Genomic DNA, 26145 nt, shown 5'->3' with positions numbered 1-26145 from the left:
AACGGTTGGCATCCTTGCCAGACGTTCAAACCTTTTTACAGGGGGTTCCTCGGATTCAGCCCCCTTTTCGTCCTCCCACTGCGCCATGGGATTTAAATTTTGTGTTGACATTTTTAAAATCGCCACTCTTTGAGCCGTTAGCGAGAACAGACCTGAAATATCTCTCTTGGAAGGTAACGTTATTGCTGGCCTTGGCTTCGGCTAGGCGGGTTTCTGAGTTGGGAGCCTTATCGTGTAAGAGTCCTTTTTTGATTTTTCATGAGGATCGGGCGGAACTCTGTACAAGAGCGGATTTCCTTCCTAAAATTGTTTCGGGGTTTCACGTAAACCAGCCAATTGTGGTCCTATATTTCCAGGGTCTCGCAGATGGTGACGTGTCCTTGGATGTTGTCCGAGCTTTACGGGTGTACATACAGGTTACGTCGTCCTTTTAAGAAGTCAGACCATTTGTTTGTTCTTTATGATGGGCCAAAGAAGGGTTGGCCGGCTTCTAAACAGTCTCTGTCTCGATGGATTAGACTTGCCATTCGGCAGGCTTGTTTCCTGTGGCAGACAGATTCCGGTTCAGACGGGTGCTCATACCACCCGATCTGTGTGTGCCTCCTGGGCGGCTGCCAGAGGTGTCTCCACTAATCGGCTTTGCAGAGCGGCGACGTGGTCCTCAGCCCACACGTTCGCGAAATTTTGCAAGTTTGATACCTTTGCATCCGAAGATTGTAAGTTCGGACGTTCCGTTTTGCAGGCCACCGACAGCACTCCCTCCCCGGGGGTTAACTTTGGGACGTCCCCTACTGTCTAAGAATGCTCCAGTGTCCCCTAGTGGATGAAAGAGAAAAGAGGATTTTGGTACTTACCGATAAATCCATTTCTCTGAATCCTCTAGGGGACACTGGACGCCCGCCTCGGTGCTGTCAACCTGCTGTGTTCTGAGTTCTTGTTCAAACAGTTCGTACAAACGGCGTTCGTTTTTCGGTTAAGAAGTTCTTGGATGCTGTTTAATATGTTGTACGGTACGGTTCCTCGCCAGGTGCTATAGTATCATGTCCTATTCTCTCAGTCAAATTTTCCAAACTGAGGGAGGAGGGATGTGTAGGGGGAGGAGCCGGCTGTGCAGAGAATGCTAATTTTAGATTGTGCCACACCTCCGGTTGCAAGCTTCACACCCCTACTGTCTAAGAATGCTCTAGTGTCCCCTAGAGGATTCAGAGAAATGGATTTATCGGCAAGTACCAAAATCCTCTTTTCTCTAACGTCCTAGTGGATGCTGGGGACTCTGTAAGGACCATGGGGAATAGACTGGCTCCGCAGGAGACTGGGCACTCTAAGAAAGAGTTAGTACTACTGGTGTGCACTGGCTCCTCCCTCTATGCCCTCCTCCAGACCTCAGTTAGAATCTGTGCCCGGAAGGAGCTGGGTGCATTTTAGTGAGCTCTCCTGAGCTTGCTAATAAAGTATTTTAGTTAGGTTTTTTTATTTTCAGAGAGCTTCTGCTGGCAACAGACTCTCTGCTACGTGGGACTGAGGGGAGAGAAGCAAACCTACTAACTGCGGCTAGGTTGCGCTTCTTAGGCTACTGGACACCATTAGCTCCAGAGGGTTCGAACACAGGAACTTAACCTTGGTCGTCCGTTCCCGGAGCCGCGCCGCCGTCCCCCTCGCAGAGCCAGAAGACCGAAGCCGGCGGATGAAGCAAGAAGACGTCAAAATCGGCGGCAGAAGACTCCTGGCTTCACATGAGTTAGCGCACAGCACTGCAGCTGTGCGCCATTGCGCCCACACTAACCCACACACTCAGGTCACTGCAGGGCGCAGGGGGGGGGGCGCCCTGGGCAGCAATTGAGTACCTCCTGGCAAAAGCAGCATATATACAGCTGGGCACTGTATATATGCATGAGCCCCCGCCATTTTTTACACCAAATCGCGGGTCAGCACTCACCAGCGCCATTTTTTCTCCACAGCTCCGCTGAGAGGAAGCTCCCCAGGCTCTCCCCTGCAGACTCACGGTAGAAAGAGGGTAAAAAGAGAGGGGGGGCACATAAATTTACATAAGTTACTGTGTGATTCCTGGGTCATATAGCGCTGGGGTGTGTGCTGGCATACTCTCTCTGTGTCTCTCCAACAGGCCTTGTGGGGGTCCTGTCCTCATATAGAGCATTCCCTATGTGTGTGTGTGGTGTCGGTACGCTTGTGTCGACATGTTTGACAAGGAGGGCTATGTGGAGGCAGAGCAGGTGCAGATGAATGAGGTGTCCCCGCCGACGGCGCTGACACCTGATTGGATGGATATGTGGAAGGTGTTAAATGATAATGTAAACTCCTTGCATAAAAGGTTGGATAAAGCTGAAGCCTTGGGACAGTCGGGGTCTCAGCCCATGCCTGATCCTACAGCGCAGAGGCCGTCAGGGTCTCAGAAGCGCCCACTATCCCATATTGTTGACACAGATATCGACACGGATTCTGACTCTAGTGTCGATGGTGATGATGCAAAATTGCAGCCTAAAATGGCTAAAGCCATCCGCTACATGATTGTAGCTATGAAGGATGTATTGCACATATCAGGGGTAAAACCTGTCCCTGACAAGAGGGTTTATATGTTTGGGGAGAAAAAGCAAGAGGTGACTTTTCCCCCTTCACATGAGTTAAATGAGTTATGTGAAAAAGCTTGGGATTCTCCTGATAGGAAAGTGCTGATTTCCAAAAGGTTACTTATGGTGTACCCCTTCCCGCCAACGGACAGGATGCGCTGGGAATCCTCCCCTAGGGTAGACAAAGCTCTGACACGCTTATCTAAGAAGGTGGCCCTGCCGTCACAGGATACGGCCTCCCTAAAGGATCCTGCGGATAGGAAGCAGGAAGGTATCCTGAAGTCTGTTTATACACATTCAGGTACCATACTGCGGCCGGCAATTGCGTCGGCCTGGATGTGTAGTGCTGTAGCAGCATGGACAGATACACTGTCTGAGGAACTGGATACCTTGGACAAGGATACTATTTTACTGACCCTGGGGCATATAAAAGATGCTGTCCTATATATGAGGGATGCCCAGAGGGACATTTGCCTACTGGGCTCTAGAATAAATGCAATGTCGATTTCTGCCAGAAGGGTCCTGTGGACTCGACAATGGACAGGCGATGCCGACTCTAAAAAGCACATGGAGGTTTTACCCTACAAGGGTGAGGAATTGTTTGGGGACGGTCTCTCGGACCTAGTTTCCACAGCTACTGCTGGGAAGTCAAATTTTTTGCCATATATTCCCTCACAGCCTAAGAAAGCACCGTATTACCAAATGCAGTCCTTTCGATCACAAAAAGGCAAGAAAGTCAGAGGTGCGTCCTTTCTTGGCAGGGGTAGAGGAAAGAAGCTGCACCATACAGCTAGTTCCCAGGAACAGAAGTCCTCCCCGGCTTCCACTAAATCCACCGCATGACGCTGGGGCTCCACAGGTGGAGCCGGGAGCGGTGGGGGCGCGTCTCCGAAAATTCAGCCACCAGTGGGTTCGCTCACAGGTGGATCCCTGGGCTATACAGATTGTGTCTCAGGGATACAAGCTGGAATTCGAAGTGATGCCCCCTCACCGTTTACCTAAAATCAGCCCTGCCTGCTTCCCCCATAGAAAGGGAAGTAGTGTTAGCGGCAATTCACAAATTATATCTCCAGCAGGTGGTGGTACAGGTTCCCTTCCCTCAACAGGGAAGGGGTTACTATTCCACAATGTTTGTGGTTCCGAAACCGAACGGTTCGGTCAGACCCATATTGAATTTAAAATCCCTGAACATTTACCTGAAAAGGTTCAAGTTCAAGATGGAATCGCTCAGAGCGGTCATTGCAAGCCTGGAAGAGGGGGATTTTATGGTGTCTCTGGACATAAAGGATGCTTACCTGCATGTCCCCATTTATCCACCTCATCAGGAGTACCTCAGATTTGTGGTACAGGACTGTCATTACCAATTCCAGACGTTGCCGTTTGGTCTCTCCACGGCACCAAGAATATTTACCAAGGTAATGGCGGAAATGATGGTGCTCCTTCGAAAGCAGGGTGTCAGTTATCCCATACTTGGACGATCTCCTCATAAAGGCGAGGTCCAGAGAGCAGTTGCTGATCAGCGTAGCACACTCTCAGGAAGTGTTGCAACAGCACGGCTGGATTCTGAATATTCCAAAGTCGCAGCTGATCCCTACGACTCGTCTGCCCTTCCTGGGCATGATTCTGGACACAGACCAGAAAAAGGTGTTTCTCCCGGCGGAGAAGGCTCAGGAGCTCGTGACTCTGGTCAGAGAACTCTTAAAACCAAAACAGGTGTCGGTGCATCACTGCACGCGAGTCCTGGGAAAGATGGTGGCATCATACGAAGCCATTCCCTTCGGCAGGTTTCATGCGAGGACCTTTCAGTGGGATCTGTTGGACAAGTGGTCCGGATCGCATCTTCAGATGCATCGGCTGATCACCCTATCCCCCGGGGCCAGAGTGTCTCTTCTGTGGTGGCTGCAGAGTGCTCACCTTCTCGAGGGCCGCTGGTTCGGCATACAGGACTGGGTCCTGGTGACCACGGATGCAAGCCTCCGAGGATGGGGGGCAGTCACTCAGGGAAGAAACTTCCAAGGGCTGTGGTCAAGTCAGGAGGCTTGTCTGCACATCAATATCCTGGAACTAAGGGCCATATACAACGCCCTGAGTCAAGCGGAGCCTCTGCTTCACAACCAACCGGTGCTGATTCAGTCAGACAACATCACCGCAGTGGCTCATGTAAACCGCCAGCGCGGCACAAGAAGCAGGGTAGCGATGGCGGAAGCCACCAGGATTCTTCGTTGGGCGGAGAATCGCGTGCAAGCACTGTCAGCAGTGTTCATTCCGGGAGTGGACAACTGGGAAGCAGACTTCCTCAGCAGGCACGACCTCCACCCGGGAGAGTGGGGACTTCATCAAGAAGTCTTCACACAGATTACAAATCGATGGGAACTGCCACAGGTGGACATGATGGCATCCCGCCTCAACAAAAAGCTACAAAGGTATTGCGCCAGGTCAAGAGACCCTCAGGCGATAGCTGTGGACGCACTAGTAACACCGTGGGTGTTCCAGTCAGTCTATGTGTTTCCTCCTCTTCCTCTCATACCCAAGGTGCTGAGAATCGTAAGAAAAACAGGAGTGAGAACAATACTCATTGTTCCGGATTGGCCAAGAAGGACTTGGTACCCGGAACTGCAAGAAATGCTCACAGAGGACCCATGGCCTCTGCCTCTCAGACAGGATCTGTTGCAACAGGGGCCCTGTCTGTTCCAAGACTTACCGCGGCTGCGTTTGACGGCATGGCGGTTGAACGCCGGATCCTAGCGGAGAAAGGCATTCCGGATGAAGTTATTCCTACGCTGATAAAGGCTAGGAAGGACGTGACAGCAAAACATTATCACCGTATATGGCGAAAATATGTTGCTTGGTGTGAGGCCAGGACGGCCCCTACAGAGGAATTCCAGCTGGGCCGTTTCCTGCACTTCCTACAGTCAGGAGTGACTATGGGCTTAAAATTAGGGTCCATAAAGGTCCAGATTTCGGCCCTATCCATTTTCTTTCAAAAGGAACTGGCTTCGCTTCCTGAAGTTCAGACGTTTGTAAAGGGAGTGCTGCATATTCAGCCCCCTTTTGTGCCACCAGTGGCACCTTGGGATCTTAACGTGGTGTTGAGTTTCCTGAAATCTCACTGGTTTGAGCCACTTAAGACCGTGGAGCTAAAGTATCTCACGTGGAAAGTGGTCATGCTATTGGCCTTAGCTTCGGCTAGGCGTGTGTCAGAATTGGCGGCTTTGTCATGTAAAAGCCCCTATCTGGTTTTCCATATGGACAGGGCAGAATTACGGACTCGTCCGCAATTTCTGCCGAAGGTGGTGTCATCTTTTCATTTGAACCAACCTATTGTGGTGCCTGCGGCTACTCATGACTTGGAGGACTCCAAGTTGCTTGATGTAGTCAGGGCTTTGAAGATTTATGTAGCCAGGACGGCTGGAGTCAGGAAAACTGACTCGCTGTTTATCCTGTATGCATCCAACAAACTGGGTGCTCCTGCTTCAAAGCAGACTATTGCTCGCTGGATCTGTAACACGATTCAGCAGGCTCATTCTGCGGCTGGTTTGCCGCATCCAAAATCAGTGAACGCCCATTCCACAAGGAAAGTGGGCTCTTCTTGGGCGGCTGCCCGAGGGGTCTCGGCATTACAACTTTGCCGAGCAGCTACTTGGTCGGGTTCAAACACCTTTGCAAAGTTCTATAAGTTTGATACCCTGGCTGAGGAGGACCTTGTGTTTGCCCATTCAGTGCTGCAGAGTCATCCGCACTCTCCCGCCCGTTTGGGAGCTTTGGTATAATCCCCATGGTCCTTACGGAGTCCCCAGCATCCACTAGGACGTTAGAGAAAATAAGATTTTACTCACCGGTAAATCTATTTCTCGTAGTCCGTAGTGGATGCTGGGCGCCCGTCCCAAGTGCGGACTTTCTGCAATACGTGTATATAGTTATTGCTTAACAAAAGGGTTATGTTATGTTGGCATCTGTTGTTTGATGCTCTGTTGTTGTTCATACTGTTAACTGGGTATGTTATCACGAGTTATACGGTGTGATTGGTGTGGCTGGTATGAGTCTTACCCTGGATTCCAAAATCCTTTCCTTGTAATGTCAGCTCTTCTGGGCACAGTTTCCTTAACTGAGGTCTGGAGGAGGGGCATAGAGGGAGGAGCCAGTGCACACCAGTAGTACTAATTCTTTCTTAGAGTGCCCAGTCTCCTGCGGAGCCGTCTATTCCCCATGGTCCTTACGGAGTCCCCAGCATCCACTACGGACTACGAGAAATAGATTTACCGGTGAGTAAAATCTTATTTTTTCCACACACTTCCCGAAAACGGTCAGTTACCTCCCAGAAACGCCCACTTCATGTCAATCACTCTGCGGCGAGCAGTGCAACTGAAAAGCGTCGCTAGACCTTGTGTGAAACTACTTCGGCTGTTGTGAAAGTACGTTGCGCGTGCGCATTGCGCCGCATGCGCAGTAGTGCAGTTTTTTTGCCTCATCGCTGCGCAGCGATTGAAAATAGCTAGCGAACAACTAGGAATGACCATCTATATTCACAGCAACATGCTGCACCAATAGCAATATGTTGTTGTGGAAGTAGCCTTGCACTCAGAGAAAATGGGATTTCTCATTAATCCATTTGGCTGAGAGTATGTAATACAGGGCATGGCCAAGGTGACAGCATGACTTGAAATAGGAGTTAAGCTAGGTACACACTACACAGTTATCGGGACAATTTGCTAATAATGCCTCCATCAGTCTGCTTTATTTTGTAATGTGAAGGCATGAGCACGTTTGGCCAAACGCAGATAAAACGGTCCAGAAACATTTGGCCTCTATTATATGATTGCTCAGTCTTGACGGATGATATTGGGCAGACGGTCCTGATATTGTTAATATTGTGTGGATTCTTGATTAATCTGCTCATATTTCCTGTATTTTATAATGATTACCTCATCCTTCTTGTTGGCGGACAAATGCAAATTCAGTGTGGTGTGGCAGGAAATGGTCAAATGAAAAATAGCTCAGTGTTTGCTGCCGGTATCTGGCCCTTCCACTTGCTGAAAGATCACCAATTGTCGAGACAACCATAAAATCGAATAGTGTGTACTTAGCTTAAGGCACTCAATGTACGTTATGCTCGCCTTGGGCCAGCATTCTCTGCTGTATATCCCACCGTTCTACTGTAATGCAGCCCAGAGACTGCAGAGGCTAAGCACAAGTGTTCTCTCCCAGAAAAACGGGATCTTTTCCAGTCTTCCTGATAAAAACCCCGCACAGACTTAGATCAACACTGTATGAGATATTTCACTATTAAGCAAATCTGACTGTATTTTGATTGATCGGCATTCTGTAATCTTTGACCACCTATCATGTAATGTCGTTCCAATTTAGCTAAAAACAAGTTTGCCAGCTAGACTTGATTTCCTGTTAATGTCATTTAATACCATTTTGTAATCTCTCTTAGCTCCTCCAGAAAAGCATCATTACTCCTGACTTTGAAAAGAAAGAAACTGTCCCACCATACACAGAGAGTCTGAACAAGTTTAAAAAACAGCGCAAGGTGAGTTTTAACAGCAGGGTATCGCGCGTTTCTATCACGTTACCTTTGTTCTTCGTCTCTTTGGTTGTATATTGCCACAGATGTGCCCAAATGCACCCAAATCGCCAAGGATCGTTTATCTAAGCTGCATCATAATGTCCCGCAGCACAGCTTTGTATCAAATTTGCATCTTATTCACATTGCTGATGAGACAAAGGTACAATGCACAATTAACCTGGACACTGGCACTATCATTGCCTGCAGCGACTGTGCACAACTTGGACATTTAACCTGGGTAAAAAGGTGAAAGCACAAGTACCGATATGTCAGTTGCACAAAGCGCCACACAGCATTGAGCGTAATCTCTTACTTTATGCCAAATCCATTGTGTCACAAAATGGAACAATTGTGCTACACAGAAAAAAAGAGAAGATGCAGGTGCACACTGTAAGTGTTATATTTACTAATATGCAGGTTTTAAGAAGTGGAGATGTTGCCCATAACAACCAGTCAGATTCTACCTATTATCTTCTAGAAGGTGCTAGATAAATAAGATCTTATTGGTTGCGATGCGCAACATCTCCATTTCTAAAAACCCGCACTTCAGTAAATATACAACTAGTACCCCTTTCAGACAGAGAAAACAACCTGTTAATTTCATGATTCGAGCAGGGTCAACCCAGGTTTTTTTTTTTTTTGTTTTCTGTATGAAAGGGTCAGCCTGGGCTGAATTCCCGGGACTTTGACCCAGGTTTTTACCTGGGGTTTTTCCCGGATCTTACTCTGGTTGCCAGCTGTGTGAAAGGGTCTGACCTGGGTTTTTCAAAATGAGTCGCTGTTACCAGCGCCTATTGGCTGAGCGGTTGGATCTCTCTGGCTGAGCAGGCGGGGTATTGGCGTTGGCGTCTGTCACAATTGTGCTGCATAAATTGAGAGAGACAGCGTGGCGCATTGGAAGGAGGAGATCATCTGTCGAGTTTTAGCCCTCTCCGCCAGAATTTGCTCCCTTCTGCTTCTGGCATAAGTCTGTGCCAGCTAACACAGTGTATGCAGCTGCATCAGGCTCTCATTTGCGGTGTAAAACGGCAAGAACGCAGGAACTCCGGGCCACTCGGTAGTAACTAGTCGAGGGATGGGGAACCTTTGACCCTCCAGCTATTGTTGAACTACACATCTGCATGCCCTGCTACAGTTTTGCTATTTGGCCATGCTAAAACTGTTGCAGGGCATGCTGGTATGTGTAGTTCCACAACACCTTGAGGGTCATAGTTTCCCCTTCCTGAACTAGTTAGTCATGGTTAATGCAATGCAGTGAGCAGTCACCACCCACTGTTCATTACCTCATCTCTGTGCCATAAAACAGTACATTTCTTATGACACACGGTATATTGCAGGTCTGACCTGGGTTATGTGTGAAAGGGGCCAACCCCAGGAATAATCTGGGTTAAATGTGCTTTGTGAAAGGTGTTAGCATAGAATAAAATTGAGGTTCTTGGCATAATTTTTGGCCAAAAATATGGGACCAACTACCACGATCAGGTGGGCCCCTAATATTCCTCATGTTCAAACATGTTACATAGGTGACTAGTGATTAAGGTGATAAAGTGTTAAATAAGTAAAATGCAATTTAAATGCTAAAAAGTGTTAACATTAACTGTTACAATAATGATGCCCTGAACCCATTCCTAATGCTACATATTATATAAATGTATCCAGGACTTACTATTCATAGTTTGCAAATGCTAAAGGTGCATACACACGGAGCGATATAACTGAGCGATTTTGACTATATAGTCAAAATCGCTCAGAAAGTTAGTGCAGATCGCTCCGTGTGTATACAGGCAGCGATAGCGATGCGCGTCCCCGCTAGGTCGCTATCGCTGGGAAAAATAGTCAGTGCAGGCAAGTCAATTTTGGCTATGTCGCTGCAAAAGTTAGTCAAAATCGCTAATACTTTAAGAGGCCAGCGATTTTTCCCAGCGATAGCGGTGGTGGGGGCGGCGGCGGGTTGCGGCGGGTGGCGGTGGGGGCGGCGGCGGGTTGCGGCAGCGGTGCGGGCGGGGGAAATTTACCTTAATCTTGCAGAGTTTGGCAGCGGAGCGGTACCAGTTTCAAAAATGGCGCCTCATTTTTTAAATTCAAGATGGCCGCCGCGAGCCAATCACGGCTCGCCGCGTCATCGCCCCGCCCCCTCCCGCTGACTTATATAAGTCAGCGCGAGGCAGCGGCTTTCAGTCCGACGGCGGAGGAGGAGCGGAGAAGAGCTCCTGAAGACGCCGTGGAAGTCCTGGATGGGCGGCGGCTATGCAAAAGAGCTTAGCAGCCACCGCCCACCAGGTGAAGACGCCGGAGCAAGACCCCAGAAGCCCTGGGGAGGTGGCGCCCCCCAGGTGAAGACGCCGGAAGCCCTGGGAAGGCGGCGGCTATGCAAAAGAGCTTAAAGGCCGCCGCCCCCAGGTGAAGACCCAGTTTAATAAAGGATTTTTTAAAGAATGTGTCGTGTTTTTTTCCAATATTTTCTTTACAGGTGGACTACAGGTGCCAGCGGGCCCTTTATGTCCGGGCATGCTGGCACTTGTGGTTCTCCAAGTGCCAGCATGCTGGGGCAGGCTTGCTGGGACCTGTAGGCCACCTGTAAAGAACAATATTACTATTGAAAGGCTATCAGCCTCCCATCCACCGCCCACGGATGGGGGGGACAGCCTCGGGCTTCACTCCTGGCCCTTGGGTGGCTGGAGGGGGGGACCCCTTGATTTAAGGGGTCCTCACTCCTCCAGTGTACCCCGGCCAGGGGTGACTAGTTGGGGGGGTAATGGCACGGCCGCAGGGACCAATATAAAAGTGTCCCCCGGCTGTGGCATTATCTCCCTGGCTAGTGGAGCCCGATGCTGGTTTGAAAAATACGGGGGACCCCTATGTCTTTTGTCCCCCGTATTTTTTAAACCAGGACCGGACGCAGAGCCTGGTGGTGGTTGTCTAAATATAGGGGAACCCTACTCATTTTTTCCTCTGTATTTTAACAACCAGGACTGGCTCAAAGAGCCCGAGGCTGGTTTTACATAGGAGGGGGGACCCCACGCAAAAAATTTTTTTTTACATTTAGCTATTTAAATACCAGCCACCCTGTAAAATCATCCTATATATGACACTCATCCCCTTATTTAAATGAGATAGTCAAAATCTCTTGCATAGTTAGACAAAATCTCTGGTAAAGTTAGTCAAAATCTCCTACTGCCAGTTCAAGGGAAAAGTTAGTCAAAATCTCTCCGTGTGTATGCACCTTAAGACCCGTGCTAATTAACACCCAATGACCGGTATAGGGGTGCTAGTTCCAGTTGAAGAAGTCTCCATCTTCAAGTGTACACAATAATGAATGTATAGGGGAGGGGGGCTGGACTGCACGCCTTGTGTGGCACTACAAGTCTCAGCATGGTAACACCTCTTAAAAGGTGTTTAGAATTAGGGCATGACTTTGTAATGTAGAGAGACTTTGAATGCAGCTACAATACAACACAGACGCTCAATTTAGAAATAAGTATGTAAATCCGGCAATCGAAACCTGTGGGGGAGCATCTAACCAGTGGGCATCTTGTGCTATGTATAACAAATTTTTGGAAGGTATACCATCCTAGGCGCTAAAATAAAATGGTGAACAAACAATGGTGTAGTCACTTATTCAAAAGACTTCAGTGTTGTTCCATCTGTTGATAATTTGCTTGATTTCAACGATGCAGTGCATGCAAATAAAGAAAAAATATATAGTGTAATACAGTTTTGAGTGAACAAAAAATTTCTTCATGAATTACATATGATGTAACTCTAGAAGTGATGATAAATCCTATATTTAAACAAGGCGTACCCCACTCACTATGTGAATGAAGCAGACTAAGCACATCAAGGTATCTTTAATCAATGAAGCATGGCGTACCCATCTCACAATGTCACAAATGGTTTGAAGCTCATCAAGGTATCTTTCTTGTGGAATTTGGACCTTATCTTTCGACCCAAGTTGCTTTGATCCACGTGTACCCAAAACAAACATAAACAAATTCTCCAATGTGTAGTAGAGCTTCCAAAACCATGTGGGATGTACAATAACTATACAATAACGTACTTTTAAGATTTAATGTTTTAATTATATTAAGAAGAATAAGCGTACCCCACTCACACAAATGGGGTGCTTTCTATACACATCAAGGTATCTTTAGTAATCTGGTATGCAGAAGTATGGAATGCGTACCCTACTCACATAATTAGGCGAGATTTGCAAAGCCCATCAATGTTTCTTTCATTTTCAATTTCTTCTCCAAAGAAAAAAATGCTGGATGTTTCTTAAAACCATAAAAATGTATTGTACAAAACCCCAATCGGTAGGGGAAAGTTCCAATGAAACAGAGAATATAGTAAAATACCAAGAAAAAAACAAAGTTAAAAACATGAACCATCCATGCTGAAACTCTGGAGGTATTTCTTCCAAAAAAACAACAACAATATCTTCAAGAGATTACCTTATCCAGAGTTCAGCTGCGTATCATGGATGGATAAAAAAAAAAAAAAAGGCTGGCTATCCCCACTCCTGTTTGTCAGTCCATGCATTTCGGTCTAAATGACCTTTTTCAAGACATCTTGAAAAAGGTCATTTAGACCGAAATGCATTGACTGACAAACAGGAGTGGGGATAGCCAGCCTTTTTTTTTTTTTTTATCCATCCATGATACGCAGCTGAACTCTGGATAAGGTAATCTCTTGAAGATATTGTTGTTTTTTTGGAAGAAATACCTCCAGAGTTTCAGCATGGATGGTTCATGTTTTTAACTTTGTTTTTTTCTTGGTATTTTACTATATTCTCTGTTTCATTGGAACTTTCCCCTACCGATTGGGGTTTTGTACAATACATTTTTATGGTTTTAAGAAACATCCAGCATTTTTTTTTCTTTGGAGAGGAAATTGAAAATGAAAGAAACCTTGATGGGCTTTGCAAATCTCGCCTAATTCTGTGAGTAGGGTACGCATTCCATACTTCTGCATGCAAGATTACTAAAGATACCTTGATGTGTATAGAAAGCACCCCATTTGTGTGAGTGGGGTACGCTTATTCTTCTTAATATAATTAAAACATTAATCTTAAAAGTACGCTATTGTATAGTTATTGTACATCCCACATGGTTTTGGAAGCTCTACTACACATTGGAGAATTTGTTTGTTTGTTTTGGGTACACGTGGATCAAAGCAACTTGGGTCGAAAGATAAGGTCCAAATTCCACAAGAAAGATACCTTGATGAGCTTCAAACCATTTGTGACATTGTGAGTTGGGTACGCCATGCTTCATTGATTAAAGATACCTTGATGTGCTTAGTCTGCTTCATTCACATAGTGAGTGGGGTACGCCTTGTCTAAATATTGGATTTATCATCATTTATAGAGTTACATCATATGTAATTCATGAAGAAATGTTTTGTTCACTCAAAACTGTATTACACTATGTATATTTTTTCTTTATTTGCATGCACTGCATCGTTGAAATCAAGCGAATTATCAACAGATGGAACAACACTGAAGTCTTTTGAATAAGTGACTACACCATTGTTTGTTCACCATTTTTTCTCTAACGTCCTAGTGGATGCTGGGAACTCCGAAAGGACCATGGGGAATAGCGGCTCCACAGGAGACTGGGCACAACTAAAAGAAAGCTTTTAGACTACCTGGTGTGCACTGGCTCCTCCCACTATGACCCTCCTCCAAGCCTCAGTTAGATTTCTGTGCCCGGCCGAGCTGGATGCACACTAGGGGCTCTCCTGAGCTCCTAGAAAGAAAGTTTATTTTAGGTTTTTTATTTTACAGTGAGACCTGCTGGCAACAGGCTCACTGCATCGAGGGACTAAGGGGAGAAGAAGCGAACCTACCTGCTTGCAGCTAGCTTGGGCTTCTTAGGCTACTGGACACCATTAGCTCCAGAGGGATCGACCGCATGGAACTGGCCTTGGTGTTCGTTCCCGGAGCCGCGCCGCGTCCCCCTTACAGAGCCAGAAGCAAGAAGAGGTCCGGAAAATCGGCGGCAGAAGACATCAGTCTTCACCAAGGTAGCGCACAGCACTGCAGCTGTGCGCCATTGCTCCTCATGCACACTTCACACTCCGGTCACTGAGGGTGCAGGGCGCTGGGGGGGAGCGCCCTGAGCAGCAATAAATACACCTTGGCTGGCAAATATATCACAATATATAGCCCCAGAGGCTATATATGTGATAAATACCCCTGCCAGAATCCATAAAAAAGCGGGAGAAAAGTCTGCGAAAAAGGGGCGGAGCTATCTCCCTCAGCACAATGGCGCCATTTTCTCTTCACAGTGCAGCTGGAAGACAGCTCCCCATGCTCTCCCCTGTAGTTTGCAAGGCTCAAAGGGTTAAAAAGAGAGGGGGGGCACTAAATTTAGGCGCAATATTGTATATACAAGCAGCTATTGGGAAAAATTCACTCAATATAGTGTTAATCCCTAAATTATATAGCGCTCTGGTGTGTGCTGGCATACTCTCTCTCTGTCTCCCCAAAGGGCTGTGTGGGGTCCTGTCCTCAGTCAGAGCATTCCCTGTGTGTGTGCGGTGTGTCGGTACGGCTGTGTCGACACGTTTGATGAGGAGGCTTATGTGATGGCAGAGCAGATGCCGATAAATGTGATGTCGCCCCCTGTGGGGCCGACACCAGAGTGGATGGATAGGTGGAAGGTATAAACCGACAGTGTCAACTCCTTACATAAAAGGCTGGATGACGTAACAGCTATGGGACAGCCGGCTTCTCAGCCCGCGCCTGCCCAGGCGTCTCAAAGGCCATCAGGGGCTCAAAAACGCCCGCTCCCTCAGATGGCAGACACAGATGTCGACACGGAGTCTGACTCCGGTGTCGACGAGGTTGAGACATATACACAATCTACTAGGAACATCCGTTACATGATCCCGGCAATAAAAAATGTGTTACACATTTCTGACAACCCAAGTACCACTAAAAAAGGGTTTTATGTTTGGGGAGAAAAAGCAGGCAGTGTTTTGTTCCCCCATCAAATGAGTGAATGAAGTGTGAAAAAGCGTTGGTTCCCCCGATAAGAAACTGGTAATTTCTAAAAAGTTACTGATGGCGTACCCTTTCCCGCTAGAGGATAAGTTACGCTGGGAGATATCCCCTAGGGTGGATAAGGCGCTCACACGTTTGTCAAAAAAAGGTGGCACTGCCGTCTTAGGATACGGCCACTTTGAAGGTACCAGCTGATAAAAAGCAGGATGCTATCCTGAAGTCTGTATTTACACACTCAGGTACTAAACTGAGACCTGCAGATAGTGCTGCTGCAGCGTGGTCTGTAACCCTGTCAAACAGGGATACTATTTTGCGAACATAAGACGTCGTCTTATATATGAGGGATGCACAGAGGGATATTTTGCTGGCTGGCATCCAAAATTAATGCAATGTCCATTCTGTCAGGAGGGTATTAGAGACCCGACACTGGACAGGTGATGCTGACTTTAAAAGGCACATAGAGCCTTATAAGGGTGAGGAATTGTTTGGGGATGGTCTCTGGGACCTCGTATCCACAGCAACAGCTGGGAAGAAAAAATTTTTACCTCAGGTTTCCTCACAGCCTAAGAAAGCACTGTATTATCAGGTACAGTCCTTTCGGCTTCAGAAAAGCAAGCGGGTAAAAGGCGCTTCCTTTCTGCACAGAGACGAGGGAAGAGGGAAAAAGCTGCACCAGTCAGCCAGTTCCCAGAATCAAAATTCTTCCCCCGCTTCCTCTGAGTCCACCGCATGACGCGGGGGCTCCACAGGCGTAGCCAGGTACGGTGGGGGGCCGCCTCAAAAATTTCAGCGATCAGTGGGCTCGCTCACAGGTGGATCCCTGGATCCTTCAAGTAGTATCTCAGGGGTACAAGCTGGAATTCGAGGCGTCTTCCCCCCCCCCGCCGTTTCCTCAAATCTGCCTTGCCGACAACTCCCTCAGGCAGGGAGGCTGTGCTAGAGGCAATTCACAAGCTGTATTCCCAGCAGATGGTAGTCAAGGTACCCCTACTTCAACAAGGACGGGGTTACTATTCCACACTGTTTGTGGTACCGAAACCGGACGGTTCGGTGAGACCCATTTTAAATTTGAAATCCTTGAACACATACATAAAAAAATTCAAGTTCAAGATGGAATCGCTCAGGGCGGTTATTGCAAGCCTGGAGGAGGGGGATTACATGGTATCCCTGGACATCAAGGAGGCTTACCTACATGTCCCCATTTACCATCCTCACCAGGAGTACCTCAGATTTGTGGTACAGGATTGCCATTACCAATTCCAAACACTGCCGTTTGGACTGTCCACGGCACCGAGGGTCTTTACCAAGGTAATGGCAGAAATGATGATACTCCTTCGAAAAAGGGAGTTTTAATTATCCCGTACTTGGACGATCTCCTTATAAAGGCGAGGTCCAAGGAGCAGTTGTTGGTCGGAGTAGCACTATCTCGGGAAGTGCTACAACAGCACGGATGGATTCTATACATTCCAAAGTCACAGCTGGTTCCTACCACACGCCTACTGTTCCTGGGGATGGTTCTGGACACAGAACAGAAAAAAGTGTTTCTCCCGCAGGAGAAAGCCAAGGAGCTGTCATCTCTAGTCAGAGACCTCCTGAAACCAAAACAGGTATCGGTGCATCACTGCACACGAGTCCTGGGAAAAATGGTAGCTTCTTACGAAGCAAAATTCCATTCGGCAGGTTCCATGCAAGAACCTTTCAGTGGGACCTCTTGGACAAGTGGTCGGGATCGCATCTTCAGATGCATCGGCTGATAACCCTGTCTCCAAGGACCAGGGTATCTCTACTGTGGTGGCTGCAGAGTGCTCATCTTCAAGAGGGCCGCAGATTCGGCATACAGGACTGGGTCCTGGTAACCACGGATGCCAGCCTTCGAGGCTGGGGGGCAGTCACACAGGGAAGAAATTTACAAGGACTTTGGTCAAGTCAGGAGTCGTCCCTACACATAAATATTCTGGAACCGAGGGCCATTTACAATGCCCTAAGTCTGGCAAGGCCTCTGCTTCAAAACCAGCCGGTACTGATCCAATCAGACAACATCACGGCAGTCGCCCATGTAAACCGACAGGGCGGCACAAGAAGCAGGATGGCGATGGCAGAAGCCACAAGGATTCTCCGATGGGCGGAAAATCACGTCTTAGCACTGTCAGCAGTGTTCATTCCGGGAGTGGACAACTGGGAAGCAGACTTCCTCAGCAGACACGACCTACACCCGGGAGAGTGGGGACTTCATCCAGAAGTCTGCCAACTGTTGGTAAACCGTTGGGAAAGGCCACAGGTGGACATGATGGCGTCCCGCCTAAACAAAAATTAGATATTGCGCCAGGTCAAGGGACCCTCAGGCAATAGCTGTGGACGCTCTAGTGACACCGTGGGTGTACCAGTCGGTTTATGTATTCCCTCCTCTGCCTCTCATACCAAAGGTACTGAGAATAATAAGAAAACGAGGAGTAAGAACGATACTCGTGGTTCCGGATGGGCCAAGAAGGGCTTGGTACCCAGAACTTCAAGAAATGATATCAGAGGACCCATGGCCTCTACCGCTCAGACAGGATCTGCTACAGCAGGGGCCCTGTCTGTTCCAAGACTTACCGCGGCTACGTTTGACGGCATGGCGGTTGAATTCCGGATCCTAAAGGAAAAGGGCATTCCGGAGGAAGTCATTCCTACGCTGATAAAAGCCAGGAAAGAAGTAACCGCAAACCATTATCACCGTATTTGGCGAAAATATGTTGCGTGGTGTGAGGCCAGGAAGGCCCCAAGAGAGGAATTTCAGCTGGGTCGTTTTCTGCACTTCCTACAGTCAGGAGTGACTATGGGCCTAAACTTGGGTTCCATTACGGTCCAGATTTCGGCTCTGTCGATTTTCTTCCAGAAAGAACTGGCTTCACTGCCTGGAGTTCAGACATTTGTGAAGGGAGTGCTGCATATTCAGCCCCCTTTTGTGCCTCCTGTGGCACCTTGGGATCTCAACGTGGTGTTGAGTTTCCTAAAATCACATTGGTTTGAGCCACTTAAAACTGTGGATTTGAAATATCTCACGTGGAAAGTGGTCATGTTATTGGCCTTGGCTTCGGCCAGCCGTGTGTCAGAATGGGCGGCTTTGTCATGTAAAAGCCCTTATCTGATTTTCCATATGGATAGGGCAGAATTGAGGACTCGTCCCCAGTTTCTCCCTAAGGTGGTATCAGCTTTTCACTTGAACCAACCTATTGTAGTGCCTGCGGCTACTAGGGACTTGGAAGATTCCAAGTTACTGGACGTAGTCAGGGCCTTAAAAAATTATATTTCCATGACGGCTGGAGTCAGGAAAACTGACTCGCTTTTTATCCTGTAGGCACCCAACAAAATAGGTGCTCCTGCTTCTAAGCAGACTATTGCTCGCTGAATTTGTAGCACAATTCAGCTGGAGCATTCTGCGGCTGGATTGCCGCATCCTAAATCAGTAAAAGCCCATTCCACGAAGAAAGTGGGCTCATCTTGGGCGGCTGCCCGAGGGGTCTCGGCTTTACAACTTTGCCGAGCTGCAACTTGGTCAGGGGCAAACACGTTTGCTAAATTCTACAAATTTGATACCCTGGCTGAGGAGGACCTTGAGTTCTCTCATTCGGTGCTGCAGAGTCATCCGCACTCTCCCGCCCGTTTGGGAGCTTTAGTATAATCCCCATGGTCCTTTCGGAGTTCCCAGCATCCACTAGGACGTTAGAGAAAATAAAATTTTACTCACCGGTAAATCTATTTCTCGTAGTACGTAGTGGATGCTGGGCGCCCATCCCAAGTGCGGATTGTCTGCAATACTTGTATATAGTTATTGTTAACTAAAGGGTTATTGTTATGAGCCATCTGTTGAGAGGCTCAGTTATGTTTCATACTGTTAACTTGATATGGTATCACGAGTTATACGGTGTGATTGGTGTGGCTGGTATGAGTCTTACCCGGGATTCAAAATCCTTCCTTATTGTGTCAGCTCTTCCGGGCACAGTATCCTAACTGAGGCTTGGAGGAGGGTCATAGTGGGAGGAGCCAGTGCACACCAGGTAGTCTAAAAGCTTCCTTTTAGTTGTGCCCAGTCTCCTGCGGAGCCGCTATTCCCCATGGTCCTTTCGGAGTTCCCAGCATCCACTACGGACTATGAGAAATAGATTTACCGGTGAGTAAAATCTTATTATTTTAGCGCCTAGGATGGTATACCTTCCAAAAATTTGTTATATCTAGGCTTGTATGTAGATGTTTGGTGACATCTAGGGAGGCAGACAATCTAGGGCAGCTTTTTTTGTTTTAGCGCCACATAGCAAGGATTCTCCACTCTTTCTGTTTCATCTTGTGCTATGTGTCTACACAGTAATGGCACAATTCATATAAAAGATGTCTCTCTTTTTTGCATTTTACCTTCTGAATCTTGATTTTTGCATACTATATAGGATGTTGTTGATTACTGCTTTTCAGAGCTATTCTAAAGATGGTGACTTGCACCAAGAGAATGGTGTGTACATTAGTGTACCAGTCCGTTGCTTACAGTGGATGTTGCATATAAATGCTGTGTATAATACTCGTATAGCTTCAGTGAATGTTTATTTTATCTATGAAGCATGTGATGCCTTTTGTTCCTCTTGACTGTATTTTGTTACATTTTAAAACTGATTTTAGTATGTTGTATATTTGTAGGAAGAACGGGAGAAAACAACTGGATGTGGCTGGTTTGACATGAAAGCTCCAGAAATGACAGCAGAACTAAAGAATGATCTTAAGGCCTTGAAAATGAGATCAGCCATGGACCCAAAACACTTTTATAAAAAGAATGACCGAGATGGCTTTCCCAAATACTTCCAGGTTTGAATATATGAGATGATAAAGTGAAATAAGCTCCTGCTAGGTATACCTAGAGAATCATGTGGATTGTAAACTTTGTTAATGTTTGATTCATGAAAATAGTCCTAATGTATTTCTTATTTTATTTATTAAGTTTCCTATATAGCGCAGCCAATTCCGTTGCGCTTTACAATTGGAAATAACAATGATGTAACAAAACTGGGTAATAACAAACAGTCATAGAGGTAGGAAGGCCCTGCTCGCAAGCTTACAGTCTATAGGGAAATAGGCATTGATACACAAGGATAGGTGCTATCTATTGCATAGTTGTCCACCAGATAGCAAAGGTTCTTGGTGGGCTGTATGATATGGTCATACAGAAATTATGAACTGGGTTCGAGAGGAAGGTAAAGTGAAGAATGAGAAGACATGTGAGGATATGTGTGGACTGTGCAGAGTGGATGCAATTTGATAGAAAGGTTATGAAAGTTATGTGGGGGGTTCTGGAATTTTATATGCTTTGTCTAAAGAGGTGAGTTTTCAGGGAGCGCTTGAAGGTTTGGAGACTAGAGGAGAGTCTTATTGTGCATGGTAGGGCATTCCACAGAGCGGGTACAACCCGATGAAAGTCCTGCAATCGTGAGTGGGAGCGAGTAATGAGTGTGGATGAGAGACGCAGGTCTTGTGAAGAGCGAAGAGGTCGGGTTGGGAGATATTTTGAGATAAGCAAAGTAATGTACGTTGGTGTAGTTTGGTTAATGGCCTTGTATGTGATACATGCCTTCTCAAAGTTAAGATAACTATCTTTTTACCTACGTTGATCTTATCACTTTTATTAGTAGTAATTTGATCCTCCTGTTCTTAGAGTAACTTTTTATAGTACCATTGCATATAGTCTGTGTACTTTTTTTTTATAACTCCAGAGACATTTTTAAATATTTTTTTATTGGTTTTTCTTTTTACATGTGGTTTTGTATTGTACTTTTCACTGGTGCTAATTTTATTTGATTAAATACTTAAAAATTTGTAAGTTAGCCTCTTTTTAAAATTTTATGACACCATTGGTCGCTTTTAAACACCTTATCTATTTCCTTTTTTACATTATTTATAAAGCAGCTCACCATTGCTTTTTCCTTAAGGTGTAGCTGACGCCCTAAAGCAGTAGAGGGAGTGTCTTACTAAGAGAGCTTTTTGTACTTATCTTTTACCCATCCGCACTAGCACTTTTGGTCTATATACTAGTATTAACTGGTATCGCATATTGGCGCTGTTAAGCTTCTTTCTTTTCAGGCCTTGTATGTGAGTAAAAGTATTTTATATTGAATACAGTAGAATACAGGTAACCAATGGAGGGACTGACAAGAGTGGATCTGCAGACGATGAACGTCTAGCGAGGAAGATTAGCCTCGCCGCTGCATTCAGAATGGATTGTAGTGGTGAGTGTCTCTTTTTGGGAAGACTAGTTAGGAGACTTTTGAAATAATCACTGCGGGAGATAATAAGAGCATGGATTAGAGTTTTAGCAATGTCTTGTGTAAGATATGGTCGTATTTTGGATATGTTTCTTTGATGCATGTAACATGATCTTGGGACAGATTGAATGTGAGGAACAAAGGACAGATCAGAGTCAAGGATGACACCTAGGCAGCGAGCTTGTGGGGTAGGGTAGATAGTCGCGTTTTCAACAGTGATAGAGATATCAGGTTGGTACCTACTATTGGCCAGTGGAAATATAATTGACTGTCTTTGAAATATTAAGTTTGATGCGAGATGTCATCCAGGATGAAATGGCAGAAAGGCATTCAGTGACACGGCCCAGTACAGATAGGGACAAGTCAGCGGAGGATAGGTAGATTTGAGTATCATCTGCGTACAGATGATGCTGAAATCCAAAAGAGCTGATTAGTTTACCAAGAGGTGAAGTATAGATAGAGAAAAGACCGAGCCTTGCGGTACTCCAACTGAAAGAGGTAGCGAAGAGGAGGTAGATTCAGAGCAGCGAACACTGAAGGAGCGATTAGATAGGTAGGATAGGAACCAAGAAAGGGTTGTGTCTTGAAGACCTAGGGATTGTAGTGTTTGTATGAGAAGAGAGTGGTCAACAGTGTCAAATGCAGCAGATAGATCTAGACGATTAAGTAGTGAGTAATGGCCTTTAGACTTCGTAGTAACCAAATCATTAACCACTTTAGTCAGTGTTGTCTCTGTGGAGTGTTGGGAACGGAAGCCTGACTGAAGTGGGTCCAATAAAGTGAGTTAAGAAAGTGTGTGAGTCGAGTGTAGGCAAGTCTCTCAAGTAGCTTAGAGAGACAAGGGAGCTGAGAGATAGGGCGGTAGTTTGAGAGAGCGTTAGGGTCAGAATTTTGTTTTTTTTTAAATGGGAGTAATCACTGCATGCTTGAAGAGTGAAGGAAAAATACCAGTAGAGAGAGATTACAGATGTTAGTTAAGATAGGGATGAGCACCAGAGACAGAGCTTTACTTATTTGTGATGGTAAAGGATCAAGAGGAGAGGTAGTAGGGGAGCAGGATGAGAAGAGTGATAATACTTCATCTTCATTTGTGGGATCAAATGAAGAGAGAGTGCCAGAGGATTCTGGTAAAGAATGGAGCAGGTCAATGGCTGCCGAAGAGCATACCATTTCATCTCGGATCTTCTCAATCTTCTCCTTGAAGTAGGAAACAAGATCCTGTGCCTTGATAGTGGCTGGTGGGGTAGGTGAGGGAGGATTCCGAAGTGATTTAAATGTATTAGAGTCGTTTGGAGTTAGAGGCTTGAGCAGAGATAAGAGTTTGGAAATATGTTTGTTTGGCAGTGTCCAGGGTATTTCTATAAGAGTGGTAGACAGTCTTTTATATGTGAGGAAGTCACTTGTAATACGAGATTTACGCCACTGACGTTCAAGTTTTCGTGTGAGTTTTTGTAGTTGTCTTGTTAATTTAGAGTGCCATGGTTGAAATCTAGGCTTACGTGGAGTGTGATGGGTAGCTGGAGCCACTTCATCAATGGCTAGTTCTAGAGTCTCATTCAGATGTGATAGTCATCTCAGGAGTGGTTAATGCAGAAATAGGTGAAAGCAGTTTTTGGAGTGAGGTGGAAAGTTCTTGAAGATTTATTGTGGTAATATTTCTGCTGGTTTGAGGAAGATTGGAGGACTTAAGCAACACAGAGTTTGAATTAACAGAGGAGAGCATGCAGGTGGTAAGGTTGGGATCTGAGAGGGGGAAAGGAGTGTTAGTGAGTTCAGAGATGGAGCATAGTCTTGGTAAACATCTAAAATACAGTAAGCAAGTTTTAATTTAAATTATAAGGCATAAAATATTGGCAAGTCAAATGTAAGCATCAGGTTTGGTGATGCACATATATATAGTACTGAAGCAGGTGTGGAAAAATGCTGCAAAGTAAGAATGTTTTCAAAAAGAGAAGTGTTAATAGTTTATTTTTGTAAATTAACAAAATGCAAAGTGAATGAACAGAAGTGAAATCTAAGAGGAAAAAAATGGACAAATCGGGACAAAAATCACCGATCTATACTACATGGCGCTATAAACCATGTTAAAAGATAAATACAATTGAACTAATATTAATTAGTGATTATTGGCAGCTGAATAAAAGCAGCTTGCTAGGCTGCACTCAAATAGAAAACTAAATACAGATCCGTCTTGAGGAAGTCTCTGGTTGCTAGGAGACGAAACGCGTTGACGCCCACCTCTCATTTCGAACTCTCCAGCTGATTTGACCCGCCAGCCCTAACATTCCACGGCTGCTCACGAGTCCCAGCACTTTGCCGCATGGACATCTCCGTCTACCGCCGGGTGAGCCCTGCTTTGCCTCCGTTGCGGGTCCCGGCGCCTGTGCCGCACAGCTCCTCTATCCACTGCCGGGAGAACTCAGTGACCTCCGCTGTGAGGTCTGCCCGAACACCGCTGCAGGTGATTGCCGGAGGCTGTGTGGGAGGGCAGCGGCCAGCGTTCATTACATTCTGGAGACGAACAGTGTCTCTGTAGCAAGGCGGCCGCTTTTTCATTATTACAGTAGTAGCTACATGGTAGCATACTATTTATACCACGTGCAACTTACTATCAAAAAGTACCCTGATTGCATTATCTACAGGAACCAGCACGTGGGTAATTATTATTAACTGCACTTTACTACTAACTTACTAACTGGGACTGCAACTATTTACTGCGGGAGAGAGATATATATAATCTTATTCACTGGGACGCCAGTGTTTTGATTATCTTACTTGATCATCTTACTGATCATCTGAATTATTCATGATTGCATGCAATTTTGTTAATTCTTGCTAACTGATAGCTTTTGTTATAAAGTAACTAATTAGCTACTAATTTTATCTTTATTGTTATATATGTTGTATTTGTGAATTGTCTTTGATAAATTTTATTTTTATATTCAAGCCTCACTGAGTCAATTACTCCATGACAGACTGCACATTTATCATTGATTAAGTGGTTTACGGCGCAGAATAACTGTTTTGTATTTAGAAGTGAAATCGAAGTCAAATCAATATTTAGTGTGACCACCCTTTGCATTGAAAACAGCCTCAATTCTTCCAGGTACACTTGTGCATACAGTTTTTGAAGGAACTTGTTAGGGAGGTTGTTCCAAACATCTTGAAGACCTAACCATAGATCTTCTGTGGCTGTACGCTTGCTCAAATCCTTCTGTCTCTTCGTGTAATCCCAGACAGACTCAATGTTGAGATCAGGGCTCTGTTTGGGGCCATATCATCACATCCAGGACTCCTTGTTCTTTACGCTGAAGTTAGTTCTTAATGGCATTGGCTGTATGTTTGGGGGTCATTGTCATGCTGCAGAATAAATTTGGAACCAATCAAATGCCTCCCTGATGGTATTGGATGATTGATAAGTGCGAGAAGGATTATGTATACCCAAGGGTATTCGGGCGCTGTGAGACGAGATGCTCGGCTAAGCGGCAGCCTAGTTTGAGAGGGAAGTCACTCCCAATATAATCACAAAAAAAGAAAAATGATTGATAAGTACCTGCTTGTATTTCTCAGCATTGAGGACATCATTAATTCTGACCAAATCCCCAACTCTATTTGCTGAAATGAAGCCCCAAACTTGCAAGGATCCTCCATCCTGCTTCACTGTTGTCTGCAGACACTCATTATTGTACCGCTCTTCACCCCTTCGCCAAACAAACTGCCTTCTGTTAAAACCAAATATTTCAGATTTTGACTGTTCAGTCCAGTGCACCAGTAACAGTATTTTTGAAAGCATTCTTAAGGTGTGTACACATGGTGAAATAAATCTGTAAGATTTTGACTATATAGTCAAAATCTTATGAAAAGTTAGTGCATATCTCAAGGTGTTAGGCAGCTTGCGATACAGATTCGATCCTGATGCGCTCTTCCATGGGGTCGGTATCGTAAGGCTAGATTGATTTGCCTGCAAAGTCTATCTTGACTATATAGTGTACTATCTAGTACAAAGTATAGTCAAAATTGGTACTTAGGGTGTGTACACATGGTGAGATATTTTCTTTCGATTTTGACTATATAGTCAAAATCGCAAGAAAAGTTAGTGCAGAAAGTCACCTTGCGATCCCGATTCGATCCCGATGCGCGGACCCGCCAGGTCGGCATCGCAAGAACAGATACTGTGCAGGCAAGTCAATCCTTGCTTGATCGGTGTACTATCTAGTTCATCTCACATGTCAATGAATAAGCCAAAATTGTAAGCACACATAGTCCATATCTCAAGAAAAGTTAGTCAGAATCTGGGCTCCAGGGAGTTCAAGGAAAATCGCAAGTAAAAATTGGGCATAGCAAGGATCTCACCGTGTGTACATAGCCTTAGTCAAAATCGTACATAGACAAAATCTCAGGCACAGATAGTCAAAATCTGTACTATCTGGGCACTGGGGGAGTTCAAAGGAAATCGCATAGTCAAAATTGCACATAGCAAGGATCTCACCGTGTGTACACACCTTTACTTTGCAGCATTTTCCACACCTGCCTAAAACGTTTCACACAGTAATGTAGGAATACATTTTTATAGTGCTCGCTGTTCTCAATAAACATAATTTGTTTTTTTGTTTTCATTGTATGTACTGATAGGAGTATATTATAGGTGGAGAGATACAAGATACAAAAACCAGAATCTCTGCTTGCACAGTGCAGCTTGCCTAG

General features: G+C 45.7%; 1 protein-coding gene across 2 annotated transcripts in view; it reads left to right on the top strand.

The window, feature by feature from the left end:
• The window catches only part of DNTTIP2 (deoxynucleotidyltransferase terminal interacting protein 2), a 75514-nt gene that overhangs the window by 32484 nt on the left and 16885 nt on the right, over positions 1-26145 (top strand). For both annotated transcript variants that reach the window (XM_063961745.1, XM_063961744.1), the window contains exons 4-5: positions 8023-8118; positions 19826-19990. In XM_063961745.1, coding sequence (XP_063817815.1) covers positions 8023-8118; positions 19826-19990 — 261 coding nt within the window. The remainder of the gene's footprint in view (positions 1-8022; positions 8119-19825; positions 19991-26145) is intronic.

The sequence above is a fragment of the Pseudophryne corroboree genome, chromosome 3, assembly GCF_028390025.1.
Source record: "Pseudophryne corroboree isolate aPseCor3 chromosome 3, aPseCor3.hap2, whole genome shotgun sequence".
Classification (NCBI taxonomy): Eukaryota; Metazoa; Chordata; class Amphibia; order Anura; family Myobatrachidae; genus Pseudophryne; species Pseudophryne corroboree.
Note: the sequence above shows the minus strand (reverse complement) of the source record. Positions and strands in the feature narration are given on the sequence as shown.